The following is a 19,235-nucleotide window of genomic DNA, read 5'->3' on the forward strand; positions in this document are numbered from 1 at the left end:
TATATTTTAGAAAACACAACTTTTTTCCACAACTGGAAATAAACTGCAACTGGTAATATAATATGAACAATATGAATAAATTGGCAGGAAAAAGCACAATGTACACAGGATTTATCAGTGAAAGCTCTTTATTCAAAACAATGTTAACAAAAAAGAAGAAACATGAAGAATAAAAGAAACCACTCTTAAATATGTATACAGTACAAAGCTTTGCAAGATAGAGATGTAACAATGTCAATTCCAAAAATAAAATGCATGATAAAGAACTGTCAGAAAAATAAAGCGGTAAATATCCTATAAAAAGTAACAGTATGCAGAAATAAATACCTCAGTTTGTCTGATTTCTTTTCTTTTTGGGCTCTTTTTTGTCTAACAGCGAAGTGCCTAATGGGCCAGGGTCAGAACCTCTGTGTTCAGGGAACATCAAGTTGTTGTCTCATAATTGCAAAAAATGGAGAAATTCTCTGAAATAGTTTTGAGAGGGGAGGAACATAATCACAAGTCATAAGCTGGGCAAGTTTTCGGCTTTCTGGGTTTGTTTAGCAGCCGGTGCAGGCAGCAAAGGCGCAGATCTCACAGACGTCCATGGGAACCATAGCTAAAATAAAGACAAACAGAAACAAACACTGTTGAATCACCTGTACTTCAATGTTCATCTAATTTACAAACTTAGAATTCCATTACTCAGACTGGCTGTTCAATATATAATGGTCTCACCTAGTCTGGCGAGGGATGCAGATGCTCCTCTCTGCTTACAGAGGGGCAGGAACTCCTGTGGGAGCATAGGGTCGGCACAGAGGGACACGGTGCTTGCCCTGAGTCGTGGGCTTTGTTGTCCGGTCGCACCGCTGCTCTCTGTCAGCTCCTGGAGCCTCTTGATGGCTTCCAGAGAGAAAGACAATCCATTTTCCTAAAAAGAAAAGGCAGATGTTAAAGAACTACAATTGAAACCAAGGCCCAATTTGCTAATGTAGCAGTAGTTCAAATAATGTAACAAAATAGAAGTATGTGGCGGAGGTTTGCACAGTTGTAGTATGCTTCGTAATCTACCAGAGTAGCCTACAGAATGCAGGTTTGTAGTAACCTACATGAACCATGCCTTTGTCCAGGCCAGTCAGTCATACAGAAATGTTAAGTGCTGCACTTACTTCAACCTGCACAGCTTCAGAAGTCCAGCCGAGAGCCAGGACGAGGACAGCGATGATGGCGAGTGTGGTCTTCATGGTGACAGTTAAGAGCAGTTAGTCTTGCAGTGTCTTTGTCTCTTGCTGTTGATGTGCTCAGCGGGTGCTCAGCTCAGTGTCTGCTTTCCCTCCGTCCACAGGCCTCCTTTTAAACAGTTCTGCCCTGCAGGTGCTACAAACGGGACCAACGTTTTTCTCACGGGTTAATGAGTAGTGATGGGGTTTTACAGGGTTGTAAAAGGAAATCATATATCCTTCTTTAGCCTCATGGCTTATGGTTATTTTTTATGGCTCTCTGGCTCTCTTGGAAGCTCTGTATCGCAGAATTGACACACCTTTGGTTGGTTAAACAGTTACCTTTTGCTCCATTGATGACAATGAAGCCACACCAGCCCAGAAAGTTCTCTAACACTGATGCAAATTATCAAAAGGTTATTTTATGCGCTGACATTTCTGACAGTCTCATGTTTTTATACAATATATTGCTTACTACAGAAAAAAAATTACGGAAAAATAAATGCTGTTAAATCTTATGCAAAATACTTGCAAAATGGTTTTGCCTTTCTTGCAGTATGAGTAAGGAAAAACCCACCCAACTACATCTAACTAGGCTAAACCAAACCATTACATATATGTTAATATTATTTTATTCCATGTAAGTTGCCTGCAGAGCTTTTATTAGCTTGTATATGGACTAATCTGATAGTATTTACTTAATATTGGTGGATGAGTTTATTTCTGCTTCTGCTGCAGAAAACATGAAGTTCAATTTATTTATTTAGCCCTTTAGTCCATCCAAATTTAAGAAATTAATAAACTTGCACTTTCAGGCCCAAAGACACTGGTGTGTAGAACAACAGTTGGATAAGCTTTCCAGAAGTTTCTACAATGAATACTAGATGCATTTCCCGCAATGCTAAAGTGTTGTCCTTTAAGTAGACAAAGTGATTTTCAGTGACGATGATGAGAACACTGCAGAAATCAAACCTGTGACCTTCCAGTAATGACACAACTATCTAATTGCTATGCCTCTCATGGACAAGAGGAGGCTATGAAAAAATCAATTGACTACACCTATGAGAGGGAGGGAGTGCACACCCACACACACAGTGATGCAAGGCTGTGGCAGGCCAGTGAGGTTTTTAATGAGTTCATTAAACACAATTCTTCACGCAGAGCATGAAGGGTCTATCTACACAACATATCTGGGGTTACACATTACAGTACATCTCAACAGTCATCATCAAACTATAATTTCTGTCAGATAGAAATGGCGATTGAAACTTTATAAAAAATTATTTTAGCCAATAAAAATTATGAGGTGTTTTTTATTATCAACAGTTCCTCTGAAGAAACCTACACTACCAATTCATTTATTCTGCCAACAATTATTGAATTCATTACTAATTTGTTTTGATAATACTGTATGCACCATACAATCCCACCTGCATTGTTACCTAATCCCAAGGGCCCATCTTGTGGAGGGGCCTTGCTTAATTTTTCTATTTTAAATGCTTTTTTGTTTCATTATATTTTTGTTTTACAAAATAAAAGTGTGCTAACTTACTTTATTACTGCAAACTACAGTAACCACAAACAAATTATTGTTCACTAACTAATACATACACAATAGACAAAGAATGGGAGAGAGGGGGTTAACAGGGACCCACAGCTAATTTTGGGTCTAGTGGTTTACTCTAAGCTCTACTCTAAGTGAAGAGCCTCCGGGCCCGAAGGCCAATAAGGAAGTGCCTTAAACCTCCCTTCTTTCTAATGGCCATCAGGGGGCGACTCCACTGGTTGCAAAAAGAAGTCAGTTTCTATAGAAGTCTATGGGGAAATGAAGCTACTTCTCACTTGATTTATTACCTCAGTAAACAAACAACGCGTTTATGGTCTCAATGACTAATTTCAAGTCTTCTTCAATAGAGCATGATTATTTTGTAAATATTGGTCACATTTATTTTAAAATAGATGATAAAGCAGGAGATGCTTTAGGGCGTAGCTACCTTGTGATTGAGTTTCTACCACAGTCGCTACCATGCCAACCTGTCAAGTAAGACAGAGGCTTAGCAATGCTAACCGTGGCACTATGTCCATTTACATAGCAGTGTAGTTTTTGACTTATTCAGCGTTCAGGTGTACTAAAAGACACAAAGTAGTTGGCTGCTAATTTTTTTCCAGTTGTACATTTTGTTTTTGCCTGCTAGCCAAAATTAGCATCACAATTAATATGTTAATGTGAATTAAAGATGCGCCTCGCTAACCAAGCTAGCTAGCTAGCTAGCACTAGCATTAGCTGGTAACTTAGCGTTTAGATAAGAGCTTCTCCCAGCGCCGCCCTCTCTTCAAAATATGGTCACTTCTGGCTCCAACAAAACATGATAACAAGTGGGAGTGGTATATGACACTGAGATAATGCCAAAGTCAAGGCTTCAAAATGGTAGGCTACAAAGCAATGGGTGACATCACGGTGGACTGCATGTTGGGTGTGTGAATGGTAATCTGCCTTTATTGCCTACTATATTTCACTACTGTGACAGATGTATTCCACCCCGATGTATGCTGGTATAGGCTCCAGCCCCCACACAGCATAAGTGTATAAAGATAAAGGATTAATAAGTAATGAAAAACTAAAATAATGGCAGTGTTACTGTCTGTATCAGTCATCATCAGTTGCACTGTATTCATCATACAGTCCATACAGACAGATGGGAGTGGTATATGACAACAATAGATGAATGCATTGGTAATTAATAACCTTAAGGCTTTACCCAATGTGGTGTTTAGAAATCAGGCCAATAGGAGGGAAGCTTTCTGGCGGACATGTGTGGGTGGTACAGTGTGATGTAAGAGAAATTAGGGTGTGGTAATCTATTAATCATTAATAATTTAAGTTAGTTGAAATATTTTAAAAATGACAAAATGACAATGACAAATGACAGCCGATAACAGCAGCCCTCAGGCTGAACAGGAAGTGACAGAAAGACTATGGTCCGATTCCGATTTAATAAAATGTTATCAGACCCATATATCAGCTCCTACACAATCTCCAGTTGTTTTAATTATGACAGAGTAGCTGTTAAAATGCTCTACATGCGATTTTAATTAACACACTGTAGATGATCCGTAATCTTAACAATCAATCAATCAACATTTATTTATATAGCACTTTATAGTAACCAAAAGGTATCCAAAGTGCTTCACATCAAAAACCAAGACTTAAACACACATCATATAACATATCATACAATAAAAAGAATGACACATAGAAACAATAAAATCAGAAAATGTTACATATAAATAGGAGAGGGAAATTGTCACACCACTACCATGTATTAAAAGCCTTTCTAAACAGATAAGTTTTGTGTTTAGACCTAAAATCGCTACACTGTAGTCGTCCGAATTTCAGGGGGTAACTTGTTCCAGAGTCTCGGGGGAGCGACTGCAAAAGTCTGATCACCCCACCGTTTGTACTTTGACCTTGGGACTTCTAAAACCAGCTGATTTGAGGACCAGTTGTGCTCACACAGGGTTAAGATCTCGGACAGATACTCCGGGGCCAGGCCATTTAAGGCCTTGAAAACAAACAATAAAATCTTAAAATCGATTCTAAAACGCACAGGGAGCCAATGTAGGGTGTAGAGAACAGGAGTGATGTGTGCACGTCTAGATGTATTTGTTAAAAAGCGAGCAGCAGCATTTTGTACAAGTTGAAGTCGTGAGATGGAGGTCTGGTTCAGACCAACATAGAGAGCATTACAATAATCCAACCTTGAACTAATAAAAGCATGAATAGCCCGACAGATTAACAGATTGAGTTTCTCTGACTTCTAAACGTCACTATCAGCCACACAACGTGTTCTGTACAGAATAAGCCTTTAAATCAAACAAATAGCAGTTAAAATCCCTCCAAATCAAAATCAATAAAATGTTTACATAAAACGTTATCATGTTGAGTCGATTGTGAACCAATCAGCTGTTCGATCAGCTGAGAGGCCGGCGTTTCCCAGCATGCTCTGAGTCCGCCTGGGTCTTGCAGTTGGTGGAGAGCAACTGCGGCGCCTGGCTCTAAAAGCTGCGGCCGCCTTGATTTCGTGAGGTTATCGTTGCCCACGTGTGCATGACGTCAGAGCAAGTCGGGATCAAGTCAGACACAAATCTAACCGGCATGCATTGGGCGGCGATCGCCGGTGATCGATTTTGCGCAGATCTGGCTCATCTCGAACGAGCCTAATTCAACCGAGGTATTGATTTCATGTTACCGTTGATCTACGCTTGTCAAAAGGTTCTCTGTTGAACCAAGAAGTGAAAAATGGTCTCCAAGTCAAAGTGCAATTAATCAGACGTTGAAGAACATCTAGGCTGGAGGGCAGTAAATCATCAGCCTGAGTGTGAATAGAATATCTCTTATCTTACCTGGCAGAGTATTTATTTGATCTCCTCTCACCACAGACAACTTAGTCAAGTGGGTCAGATAACAGTTTCTCACTTAGCACACCTCTTCAACCCTCTTTGTGTCTTTACCTGAGAGCACGGACCTGTGACCTTCTGAGTATAACATTATCTAAATTCTTTAAACCTGCTTTAAATGATGTTTTCTGCCACTTGGAGGCAACATAACAAGCTCTAAACACAACATTAGCACCTTTAAAGATGTTATAGTAAAAGTGTCAGCAAACTGTTGCTTATTTACACATCCAGTAGACATGGAGCAACATTAGCATTCATTTTAAATCCTATTTCTGGCCACCTGGTTTATGTAACTGCAGTATTCACTCTCTATTAGCTTCGTTCATGAACTCCTGAAGGAAATATCTGTCTCTTTAACTGTTAAATGTGTCACTATATAACTGCTCACTTTGTCTGTCTGCTGTTTGGCGCTGTGCAAGGGAGTTTAGTTGGTTTATCAGAGCTTTTTCCACTTAAAATGTCGGTGTTTGGAAAAAAACGCTGATGCAAATTGTAAGACAGTGAAGTTGTGGGCTGTAAAACCAAAACAATGAGCTGAAAGATGCTAAAATCCTCCCATAGAGCTGAAAGGACCTGCAGAGTCTGCTGATGATTATTCTCTTTCACATTCAAAGAAAGTCATCAAACTCATTGTTCGTGTTAAAATATGAATTAATGGAGCTTTAAGTCACACAAATATGCCTGTAAGAAATAGACGGATTTCATTCCCAAAAGAAATGTTCAGATATTTAAAACACAGAGGTAAAAAGTAATTACCTACTATCCTAGGGTAAGTGCATTGATTGGTTCTTAATTTCATGCTGTTGATAATTTTGACTTTCTTTGTAAGTATGAATCACATTTAAAACTGTAAAGCAGTGACTAAACTTGATGTCAAATGCAGCTCCTCACTTTTAAAGCGTTTGGCCCACATCATCCGATCCATGCTGCCACGCCACAGGAAGTCAAAACAATGATCTCAAACAGTGTAAGTCATACAGCCCTGACATTTATGACAAATCCATAAATTAAATAGATGTTTATTATTTTTTAAGGCCAAAGATATCTGTAAAATAACTACCTGCTCTCAGCAATTGAGGAAAACAGATATGATACAAAAAGCAGGAGTGTAAACTTTATATTAGTTCAGAATCAGAATCATTTATTTGTCATTGTAAAACATTGTCACAACGAAATTTAAGTGCTACTCCTTCTGGTGCCTAGAATTATACATTCATACGCACATGCCATACCCTTCCACAAACCATACCCTCACATACACATAATGGGACAGGTGCTTCTAGTGCATAGTACGTAGTATACATTCATACACTTACTCACACCGTACTTTTTTTTTTTAAAAGATCACAGTACCGGAAAAGTGCAAATGCAGTGCATAATAGGCAAGATAATCATTCAGCATGATGAAGTCCTATTTCTGTAATTGACTGTTTAGAGTTGTGATGGCTGTGGAGAGAAAGCTGTCTCTGAACCTGGATGTGCGGGTTTTGACAGACCTCAGGAACGCCTTCCTGAGGAGAGTAACTGAAAGTGTTCGTGGCCCGGGTGAGAGGAGTCCTTGATTATGTTTTTTGCTCTGCTGAGGTAGTGGGATGAGGCGATGCTGTCAAGTGTGGGCAGCGAGCAGCCAATGATCTTTTCTGCAGACTGGATGACCCTTTGCAGTGGTTTTTTCTGTGCCACAGTGCAGCTTGCATACCACACTGTGATGCAGTACGTCAATGTGCTCTCTATGACAGAGCGATGAAAGGCCACCAGCAGCGTTTCCCTTAGGTTATTTCTCTTTAGCAGTCAGGAAGTAGAGACGCTGCTGTACATTTTTGATGATGGTGGTGGTGTTAGCTGTCCAGGAGAGGTCGTTAGTGATGTGGACTCCCAGGAATTTGAAGGTGTGGACCCTCTCGACGCTAGAACCTTCTATGAGGAGTGGCGGTGGGTCCATCTGCCGCTTCCTCCTGAAGTCCAGAATCAGCTCTTTGGTCTTTATGTGTTGAACTCCAGGTTGTTGTTATGGCACCATGCTGTCAGTCTCTTGATCTCAGCCCTGTAGTGTTTCTCATCTCCCTCTACTATGTGACCGACGACTGTGGTGTCATCTGCGAATTTAATGATGGTGTTCGTTGGATGAGCTGGGGAACAGTCGCTGGTGTATAGCAGAGGGCTGAGAACACACCCTTGCGGTGCACCCGTGCTGAGTGTGATGGTGGAAGAGAGGTGGGGGCCCAGTCAGACAACTTTTGAGCTTGTTGCAGTTTCCCCCAGTGTTCCCCCAGTGTTGTCCTCAGTATTGTTTACAATTATTGTGAAAACCATGTAACTGTAACAGTAATGATCCCCTGATTATCATGTGCAACTGTGGTCACGGTAAACTGAAGAAGTAATAATGGGTAAAGGAATAGTTTGACATGTCAAACTATTCCTTTACCCATTATTAAGCGTATTTCCAAAATGGAAATGCGCTTATTAACATTGTTATTGACTGTTACATGAGAAGATCAATACCACTCTCATGTCAGTAGGGTGAATATGAAGCTGCAGCCAGCAGCTGGTTAGCTTTACTTAGCATAAAAACTGAAAACATTGGAAAAAAGGTAGCCTGACTCTTTTCAAAGGTAACTAAATCTTTAAAGAAAAAAAGGATTCAAGGCACTCTTGTTTTGAAAATGATCATAAAAGCCTTTATTTAGATGGCTATTTCATATCGAAATCTTACATTAAAAGTAGAGCTGGGCAGCAGTTACTTTCTAACTAGTAACTAAATCTTTGTTGGGATTAAACATAGAACGTGTTAATTAGTGAGGCTTTGAGGTGCTGATAGGCCGATTTCGCTACTTTTGGACACAGAGCCAGACTAACTGTTTCGCTCTGTTTCCAGTCTTTATGCTAAGCTAACCAGCTCCTGGCTGTAGCGTTATATCAATCGTACAGACTTCAAGGTGGTATTTATCTTTTCATCTAACTCTTAATAAGAACAAAGTTAATAAGCATGTTTCCAAAAATGTCAAACTAGTCCTTTAAACTGAAATTGAAACATATTGCCTGGGAAACATTTAGGAGATACAAAACTTCATCCCTGAGTTATTACATGATCCTTTGAATCTGTGGGTCATGCCAGGCACATAAAAGTAAGTTATATGAAATTAACCAGGTGTCAAGATATTTTTGTGATCTCTTCTTATCTAAACCTTTGGGTTTGTAAAACAGATACCTAAAACTGTAAATTGAACAAATCATCCCTCATCAAATCATCCCGTCAACATTGTTACATCATAGCATGGCCAATGAAGAGAAAATGAAGTGTCACTAACACTGAAATGCCAAAACATTTAAAAAACAAACGCCAGTGCATTGATTACAGAAAGATAGAATTGAATACTTGTTGTGACTGACAAGAAAGACCCCATCATATTATCAATGATCATTGAGTAAATGAGTAAAACCTTAATATGATGTGAAATATGAATGAATAACTAGTATTTCTCTATGTTGTTGTTGACTTATCTTGTATGGTATTCCCTTCTATTTATAATGATTATTTTTATATTGGAGAAGAACATTTGCAGATACAGTACAAGGAATATGGCTTTGTGGGCTGCTCCCATAGGTCACACGACACGACCCCACACAATACCACACTTATGAAAAGGTGAATCTACGGTATACACTTTAGGATTCAGGGAATAGGTTCATTATGAAAAGAACAAAAACACTATTGTTATTACTGCATACATTTGGCTCAACACATAAACAATTGTTTATGGATTTTCCCTACCCGTCGTCTATATCCACAGTACTTTAAGGTCTGGTAAATGCATTAAAAATCAATTGTGTAATTGAGAATCTCATCACTATTCATTAGTTTCATGCTTTAGTTTATACCCTTTGTTAGACATGGGTCAACAGTGGCAGCTTGAGCACAGAGCCATAAATTGAAACAGATGGCTTGTCTAGCTCCTCCAGACTGAAGTGGAGATTTCCCAGGAGTGTCAGATTCATGCCCGTCTGATTTACTTGCACCAATAAATCAGCGTGGTTAGTGTTTTATCTACAACCATCCTTTTAAACTCAAAAACACGTGAGTGAAAACAGCAGAGAGAGACTGAAGTCCGCTTATTGTACTTTCTTCATAATGTGTTGATGAAAAAAGAAAAAATGTGTCTCTTTTTGATGATTTTGATCACCTAGGCTACATGTGCAGGCACGATTTGGGGCTGATATGAGATAATATATTATTCAGGCAATGCTGGGGACCTGAACAAGATTTTGCTTTTGGTGGCACGTCCCAACATCTTTAGTTCCCGGTCGTTTCTACAGTTTTATTCTTCCTGTCCATGTAGGTAAATAACGTGTTACTCATAACCACTCACAAAGGGAAATACATGTATTCAAAAACACTGACAGGATGACGGACCTGAAGGAAACATTTTGTAGTCTTGGCTAACATAACATTTACAGCTACTCCAAATTATCAGTCCATACAAAAGTTGATCTATTAGGGTGATTGAGTTGAGCGACCCAAACAAGTTGTAAAGAAAAAAAAATAGATACTGAGCAATAATAACATAATATATTGTAGCCACACTGACTATTTTACTGTTCAGGCCAGGAGGGTAAATTATTTGACAGTGAGAATATCAGCTTAATTAATCACCTCAAAAACAGAATATTTCCGTAATGGTCCTGCCAGGTGAAATTTTGCCTGATATAATGCCAGTTGGCGCTGGTATTACAACTGGAGTTGGTGCCCGGGCGCTGGAATATGGCTGCCAAAAGCTCCTAGTTAGGAAGGGTTAAATGCAGAGGATACATTCCTTGTTTGTGTAAAATGTACTTGGCAAATTAAGGAAATTGTAGCCAATTTAGACATGTGATGCGTGTGTGTATTATGTGTATAGTGTGTGTGTGTGTGTGTGTGTGTGTGTGTGTGGTAGGTTTGTGTGAATGGTTTGTTTGCTACGTCACCTGCGCACCTGTGTGTATGTGTGCTAATCAGAGATTAGAAAGGGAATCACAGGTGAGAAGGGGAATGAGGAATTAGGCTCTGGGAAGCCACACAGTTTTTCAACCTCAGCTGTGTGTGAGTGATGGCTTTTAGATCTCGTCTGCTCGTTGTTGATCTTTCACAGTCAGTCCTTTTGTAGGCGTTTATGAATGCATTTATAAAATAAAGGATTAACCTTTAGACGATGGCGGACCTCATTATTTGCACCAGCAAGCGTTAGAAATGGTTTCAAATTCCCTCCAGTGGCATTTTTTTGTGGTCAGATTGCCACTACAACTATATTATACAGTATATTAAGCTGTTTCAGCCATTCAAACAGTTTCATTAGTTTTAAACTAGATAGTTTCATTAAGCGGTTATTGTTTCCTTTCTCAAAAACTTTGATTGACCGTCTTAAAACGCTGTTGTTTTGACACTTAGTAAGATTTGTATTTAATAGTGGTATTTACAAGCTTTTGGTTATGAGCTTACTGCATGATGAAAGTCTGCAGCGATATATTTATTATTTCAGCAATATTCTGCTAACAGCTCTGATGTGTTTTACAGTTTTCATTCATTACTTCCATATGTTCTCTGTGTGTATAACTGTTCAGGTGTTTCTCTTTGAGATGTGTCTAATAAGTTCCAATCTTGGTGAAGTGAATCTTTGTTGTGTGAATTTCGTATTTCATGTGGTTTTTATGCAAATCCATAAAAAGCCCCACCAGTTATGGTCAAGCAGTGTGTCTTGCGTTGCCCTGGTTACGGACCACACACAATGAGATGACAGTCACACCGACAAAGGTTTATTTGAGATTGCTGGTCATTTAAAAATAAAATGACAATGAGTCTGTATAAGCCTTTGATGTCAGGAATTATGTGAGCGGATGGCTGCACCACTCTGCATAAACCATGCCTCATTCTCATATCATTCTACTATAAGCCCATGTTTTATTGAGGGGAACAAAACGTGCTTTATGCCATGCAGGTCTACCTTATTGTTTTACTCATACAATCCTGATATTATTCTGTAAATTATCACCTTAAAGCAAAGAGCACAGCCGTTTTGATTTATGTCTCTGGAATACATTTCCATCTCTTTACAAGGACACCTTTCGAGCAGTGAAACATTTTCGCATGATAAGAGGAAGATAAGAGGAACTGTTGCCTGATGCAAGTCTTTTACATTAACTACATTTTCTTGAACTAAATTGTAAGTTTAACCTTAATGTCTCAGTGACACATGACTCAGACACAAACTCCTGAGGGAAAGTACTGTTTTTGTTTAACCCATCCACCACCCAACCTGCCTCCTTGCATGGAAATTTGACACTCGACTGCACAACAATTTCCACTGGATGCGTAACGGCTGCGGATCCGCTCCGGAACGTCGGCGGAGTCATTAGGTTTCCATTAAAGTCAATGTTTGTATTTCCACTGACTGTGGAACGGCTGCGTTCCGACTGCGTCCCAGCCCCGGCGGTCCGCAGCCCTCCGGAGCAGATACGCAGATCTTCTATTTTTGCCAGATGCCGGAGAGCACCGCAGCAATTCAGCACACGGCAGATAGTGCGGGACAGGAAGTCGAGCACAGAAACAAACTAAAAATCGGGTTAATTTTTCAAAATAAAATACACAGTGCTCACAGCGGATCATATTTCCCTGTACTACACCTTGAAAAACACAGCACAGAGTTGTTTCCTCTACTCCTCTGGATGGAAACAAACTGTTGTTGGTTTTGTCGTTCTATTCTACGTGAATTCGCGAGATATTGTGGGTCCTCGTGACTACAGCTGTCAGTCATGGCCGCAGCCGTGCTGCAACAAATCCAGACCTAGTGGATATTGACGGACGGCTGAGCACGCAGTCTGTTCGCAGAGCGTTCCGCATCCAGTAGAAATCCGGAGCTGGATGCGGAACGTCTGCGGACCGCCCAGAGGAGTAGAGGGGAAACAACTCTGTGCTGTGTTTTCAAGGTGTAGTACAGGGAAACAAGATCCGCCGTGAGCACGGTGTATTTTGTTTTGAAAATTAACCAGATTTTTTATTTTGTTTCTGTGCTCGACTTCCTGTCTCGCACTATCTGCTGTGTGCTGAATTGCTGCGGAGCTCTCTAGCGTCCGGCAAAAATAGAAGCTCTGCGTATCTGCTCGAGGGCTGCGGACCGCAGCCGTTCCGCAGTCAGTGGAAATACACACATTGACTTTAATGGAAACCGAATGACTCCGCCAACGTTCCGAGCGGATCCGCAGCCGTTACGCATCCAGCGGAAATTACCGGTTATACTTAATCACTGTACTTTCTGCTTTGCTCCAATCATAATTACTACCCCCACTAGATGGCGCTGCCATTACAAACGTAAATATAAGTCCTAATTGCTGCTTGAACAAACGACTATGTGGGCATTTTTCGGGGGAGGACAGTCTAAAAACTATTGTTGCATTTACATATCCAACAGATGGAGCAACAATAGAAATCATTTGGAGTCATGTTTGTGTTCATATAATGACTAAGTCCAATATTTCCTTTTCCTCAATGCTCTCCACCTCTGAGGGAAATATTTGGCTCTACTAAAAGTTCACAAGCTAGTTGCCAACTGTCCTTTTGGTGCTGAGCGGGTAGCACATAGCGGTCTGAGCTTTTCTTTTGCTGGAAATGGCTGCTGCTGGAAGCAAGGCTGACGAGCAGTGAGAGTGAACCAAAACAGTGAAGTTGTGGGTCAATAAAACAAAATAATTAGCTAAAAGAGGCTGTAATGCGCTTTAGAGCAACATAAACTGTGAACAGCCCCAGACCAAAAGCACACAACGGGTGTAAACATCGGTGTCCATAGACCTTTTGGCAATATAGTACACTTTACACTGATATATTTTACCCACAGTGTTAGATATAGAACCCTTTATTATGGTTAATTCTAATGAATTAATAAATCTGGTCATACAAAACACAGCGAAATGTCATGCACATCCACACATTAATTTGTCTTCATTCAGGTGTGGACAGTCAGTGTCACAACCTGAACGTACTGTGCCCTCTGTTGGCGATCCTACTGTAGGTGTCAATGGCAATAACTCCGTTTGTGAAGCTGGGAGAACACCTGCCTGTTCAAGCGCTGCAGTCCACGAAAAACACTTTTTGAAATTAGGTTTGTAGGACAATGTCTGTGAGCATAACTTTGTTTTCCATTGTGTTTCATACATTGAAACATGTTGATCCATATGGTAAATAGTTGAAAGTACATACTCTCTAACAGAGAGGGATGGATTTGGTTTTGCTGCTTGCTGTAAAAAAAAGTTACTTTTCAGGTAAACACCTCAACAGCATTGACTCAGTGCTTTCTCAAAAGCTATAAATGACTTCCTGTGTCTTGGCCGCCATGACTTTGTTGAACATTCAAATTGTTATGATTTTCCAAGGTTGCAAATTGTGACAAACACATTTTATAGTCCCTCTTTCAGTGTGCTTAGAATAGAGCTACCAGCATTTGATATAAAAGCAACTGTGGAATGAAAATTCCAAAGAAAATAAGCACATGCGTCTCTTGTTATCCGGTTTTCCCTTCTTTGTGCATTTGTTAAAGCGCAAATTCACTTTTGAAATATGAATCATAAAAGCACAGAACTGAAATAATGAACATCTTCAAACTGGAGAAGACAGGGTCAAGATCAGGTAAAAGAGCAAGTCCGACCTTTAAGCGGCTATAATCAATATTTTAATATAAAAAATTATTATTTATTATTATAAAAATGACAATTCGTATGTGAAATGGGACATTTCTAATGATGACCCTACAAAAATTGTTGCTCTCCATTAAGTAGGTTGGGAACGCTCCTAATTGTAAACCAAAATGACAAATAAAGAATACAGACTTACATTAAATGCAAAATTACAAATATCTTTCAGCTGGAATATTTTTTTAAAAGGCATAAACTGGCACTTTAAAGCTATAGTGCGTAGTTTCTGTCGCCCCCACGAGGAATTGTAAGTAATGACAACAAAACTGTCGGCACGTCCACATGATGCAAGCCTTACGTGACCACGCACCACCCCCACGCAGTTGCTAGTAGCCAAGGAGAACATTGAGGTTTAAAAAACATGATGGACTCTTCAGAAGAGGTAATTATCTTCACTCGAGTTTCTGCGCGGGAAAGTCACCGGACACCACAACTTTGCAAACTAGATGCTAAAAATCTATTAAAAAGTATTTTGCAACCTCCATTAAACCTCTGCTGTAGTGTGAAATTGTGATACTATGCGCACCTTCTACCAGAGGACACAACTCCATCTCCACTGAAGTATTCCTGAGCATTTTGAAATTAAATTCTTTGGATCAGCCTTCATACATTATTTGGGGTTTTCTATATTTAGGCCTTTGATTTTAATTATTTAGTCAAGGTGTCTCTTTGCACATCTGGAGGGCATTCAAGCTAAAACAGATATTTTGGCTCAAAATCGGTGTCCTTGCATGCAGGCATGTGGCTGGACTACCAGCTGGGCAAAAGCAGGTAACAGCCCTAGGGGCCCAAAACTCCAGGAGCTGCAGAAGCTTCAGGCTTACTGTAGGTCAACTGGCCTCTACAAATTTAAAGGACAGGTTCACAATTGTCAAAGTCAGTCTTAAAACAGTAGTCAGGTGCCCACATTAAGATTAAAACATGTTTTGCTTTCTGCAATCATTCCCCCTGTACTGGCCAGTAAGAGATCTCTTCCTAATGTGTTTCCAGTGTAAGTGATGGAGCACTAAATATAAACAGAATTCCTTCTTTGCATTTTTCCATACAGTGTTTTATTGCTGAGCTGCGCTGGACAGACATTAACTTAACTAAGGAACTTTTTTTTATTAAAAAGACTAATTTTGGAAGATATCTAATTGATTTGGGTGAAGCAGACTGATAAACATTGGAAATTTTGTGACATGTTTGCACAGACAGTAGATTTTGTCCTCTACGATTTACATTCAATAGCATTAGAAAGGGATGTCCATATGGGCACCTGACTATTTTTTAAAGACTTTAAGGCCCAGTTCAGACCAAAAATTGGCAACGAGACAAATTGAAACTACAGGAGTGTGCTGGTCTGCAACGTTCTGAAACCTGCCAATTTACACCAATTTACACCAACACATATTTCCGTTCTTTCTGACTTTTCCGATTTCTTTGTAGCTGGACATAATTTGTAGCATCTTAAAATATGAATAGGGATAGTGATAGTGAAATACTTGTTACAGTTGCATTTCTAGTAGGGATGTTATTTCACCGATTCATTGCTTTGTTTTAACACTGCTCCCTCTTTTCATTCACTCTAGCTCGCTCATCAACCGCTGCTCTCTCACACGTACGAGCCTCTGTCTCTGCCATTTGACCAGTTTGTAACTGACTTGAGAAGTTGAGCCGCAGGGGACACCATTAGCTGGCTTCAGTCAAGCTGAGACGGGCCAGTTTAAACCACTGCAACTTCTCCCTGCAGAGTTTCAAAGGGGTGAGAGAATGATTATATAGGGTATTTTACACTGTTCCTTAAGGTCTCATAATAGGGTACGTAACATTGGTTGGGCTGAAAATGGCCCGGGTGCTATTCTATGGGTCCTAACGCATCCTTGTGTTTTGGCCCTATTTGGAACGAGAGCTTTTCTTCTAAATATGGTATGCTCATGAATATTTAGATGAGCTGCGCGCTATAGGGTTGTTACCCTTTTGAATGATCTATTTGGATTACAACTCACTAAGACCCCAGCTCTGTGTATTCTGGGTCTGCTGCCAGACAATAACACTCTGACCGGAAGACAAAGACTATGGATACGTCTGGCTACTACAACAGGATGTAGAATAATTCTGAGGCACGACAGCTACCCTAAAGTCTTACAAAGCTAACGCTTTTGTCCGATTTCAATTTAAGGCATTTTTATGAATTTGAGGACCCTCGTTAGGAGGAGCTGCTAGCAAGGCTATGTGTCCCATTCAATCCTATAGGAAAAGATTGCCGCTACACTTTCGGCATAACTATAGTATATTTACACTTTGAATTTCGTCACGGCATGTATATCACAGCTACCCTAAGGTCTTACAAAGCTTAGCTAACACTTTTTTCCGATTTCAATTTAATGCATTTTTGTGAATTTCAGAGGTCTCGTTAGGAGGCTAAGTAGCTCTCATTGATCGAGCTCCATCCAGCTCACCGCGGGCTCTATCAATGAGACTCGCGGACAAGGGGCGTTTATTTCCCTGATCGTTTGTTTAAATAACTCAACACACATATCCATTATAAGATTAACTGGAACCTGTGGTAAGAGATTGCGGGCGTAACAAGCTCGCTGACCGCGCTCTCACTCACACACACCGGCCATTTAGCAGGAAGAGGGGAGGGAGAGCAGCGAGCTGCAGGCCCTGGAGCTCTGTCAGGGCAGCGGCGTTTGTTAGTCAAGTAACCCAGAAACTGTGACTTTGCGCGGGTATGGAGCACCTCGGGCTGCCGGCTGTGATGGAGCTCCATCTAGCTCACAGCAGGCCAGGGTTTGTGAAGGAGGACAGGCCGGGTGGCAGGGCAGCAACCCGGGCAGCACTGGCCGCTAAACAAAATTTGCAATTAGCCATCAATTTTCGTAAAACGGCACATATTTGACCTTTACATAGTTAATTTCTCACATAAAAAAAAAGTCTCAGAAGTGAATTTAGTGATGAAATAGCAGACGAACAATGTATACATATTCTGAGATCTGCGCGACCTATTCAGAACTCGGTGGTTCATTGAGATTTGCTCGTTTTCAGAGGCAGTTTCAAATTGTGAGATTTGCAGAGGAAAGAGGTGTCAATGGGATTTTGAGGTTCTATATGTCCTATTTAACCAAACTGTCGTTATTCAACTGTGACAAGGTAAAAATCGGTTTTGCATTCTATCACCCCTTTAAAACAGTGATAATCTGTGCAAATCTGTGATCTGAACTGAGTTTAAGACTTCAAATATTGTAGTATGGGTCTTAAGGTGCATGGCTCTGCTTTATTAGTAGTCCTGTCTAGAAGAGGGCGCCTTTTGCCAAATTTCAGTTTGAGGGGCATTATTTTTTCCATTTTGTGCTATGTTGCATGGTCTGACACGTACTCCTCACCCCACGTTACCGTAAAGCTTCCACATATGTCTATGCATTACATTGTTAGGGAGGGTTGGTGAATTGCGGACCCAAAATGCAGAGACGGAAGCAGAGGATCGTTTCATGATTTAATTAAACAAAACCAATGGAGTCCTGGAAAAGGCAGGTAAAAGGAATCCAAAATAAAGTCCAAGTCAAAAATAGATTAACAGGAACACTAAGACTCACAAGGAAAACTAACACTCAAAATACAAACTGGAGACAAAAAACACACACAGGAATACAAAACTGGCTACAAGACCCACACAATGATCTGACACAGGACAAGGGGAACACAAAGACTAAATACACTATTAAAAATATACTTTAATAAAGTGTACTAAGTATATTTTCTACATTTTGTACTATTTTTGTCAAATCCAAGTATACTTAAGTGTATTCAATTACGTATTAACTTCAACTTAACATCTATTTGACTACACTTCAAGTGTAAATAGTATACTAAAATGGAACAACTTTTTTTAAACTTCAATTGCACTAATATGAAAATCAAGATTCATGAGCAATTAAGCACAGTTACAGTACAATTGCATTGTATCGCCATTCTAATGGAAATACACTTAAAAAGGCATTGCAGCGCAACTTATAGTTGTGTTTAAGTACATTTTGTGCATACTGCTATCGTACTTATAATTACTATAAACTATGTTAATTTAGTATGCCTCTGTAATATTTCAAGTGATCTACAAATGCACTTCCTAACTATATTTAGTGCTTTTAAAGTGTCCCACTATGACAATAATAATGTTTGAAGTGCAGTTCAATTACAACCTAAACATCATAGACACATACTTTCAGTACAATGTTATTATAGTGTAAGGTAGAAACTAATTGTTTGAAGTATATTTCATCTGTACTTTTATCCCCATTTTGTTATACTTAAGCATGAATGTTGCTATTACACTACAAGTGCATTACATCAACAGATTACAAATTGCATTTCAGAAAAGGATCTTTATTATTGACACAAAAGTAACACACAAAAGCAGATATTGGCAAATGCAGGAATCTTGAACAGCCGACTTTCTTTGAAATGCTGGGAAGAGAACAATGGCGAACATCTTACTACACATGCACATCTAGCTCTGACTTGAATTACTAGAGACCTTGTAGCTCTCATTGTTGCACTTCCTCCGTAGAAGGGCCCGGATCTCTGCCACCTCTGTGTTGGGGAATCGCTCCCTCACTGCATCTGTGAAAACAGGAAAGAGACATGGGCATGAATTAAAACAAGATAGACAATGTATAACATTGAAATACAATCGTTGATGATAATGGATTTGTCAATCAATCATGACAATGGATTTGGATTCATAATTATGACATTACTGTACCTATAATTGCGTTGTTTTTTTCTGGATCAAGCTGCTCCTTCAGCTCGCCTTTTTTTCCTTTCCCTGTGAGGGTTGCCTTGGCCAAAGTTTCCCTGCCAAACACCAATGTGGCCAGTTCC

The 19,235-nt window shown here is 39.9% G+C and overlaps 1 protein-coding gene across 1 annotated transcript; it reads right to left on the bottom strand.

The window, feature by feature from the left end:
* Nucleotides 1–539: 539 nt before the first annotated feature.
* LOC144516307 (guanylate cyclase activator 2B-like) lies at nt 540–1,223 on the bottom strand. The gene is made up of 3 exons (XM_078247513.1): nt 1,149–1,223; nt 718–910; nt 540–598 (listed from the first exon to the last, which is right to left on the bottom strand). The coding sequence occupies exons 1-3, from the start codon at nt 1,221–1,223 to the stop codon at nt 540–542; spliced, it is 327 nt and encodes a 108-aa protein (XP_078103639.1).
* Nucleotides 1,224–19,235: the final 18,012 nt, after the last annotated feature.

Source organism: Sander vitreus, chromosome 4 (genome assembly GCF_031162955.1).
Source record: "Sander vitreus isolate 19-12246 chromosome 4, sanVit1, whole genome shotgun sequence".
Lineage (NCBI taxonomy): Eukaryota > Metazoa > Chordata > Actinopteri > Perciformes > Percidae > Sander > Sander vitreus.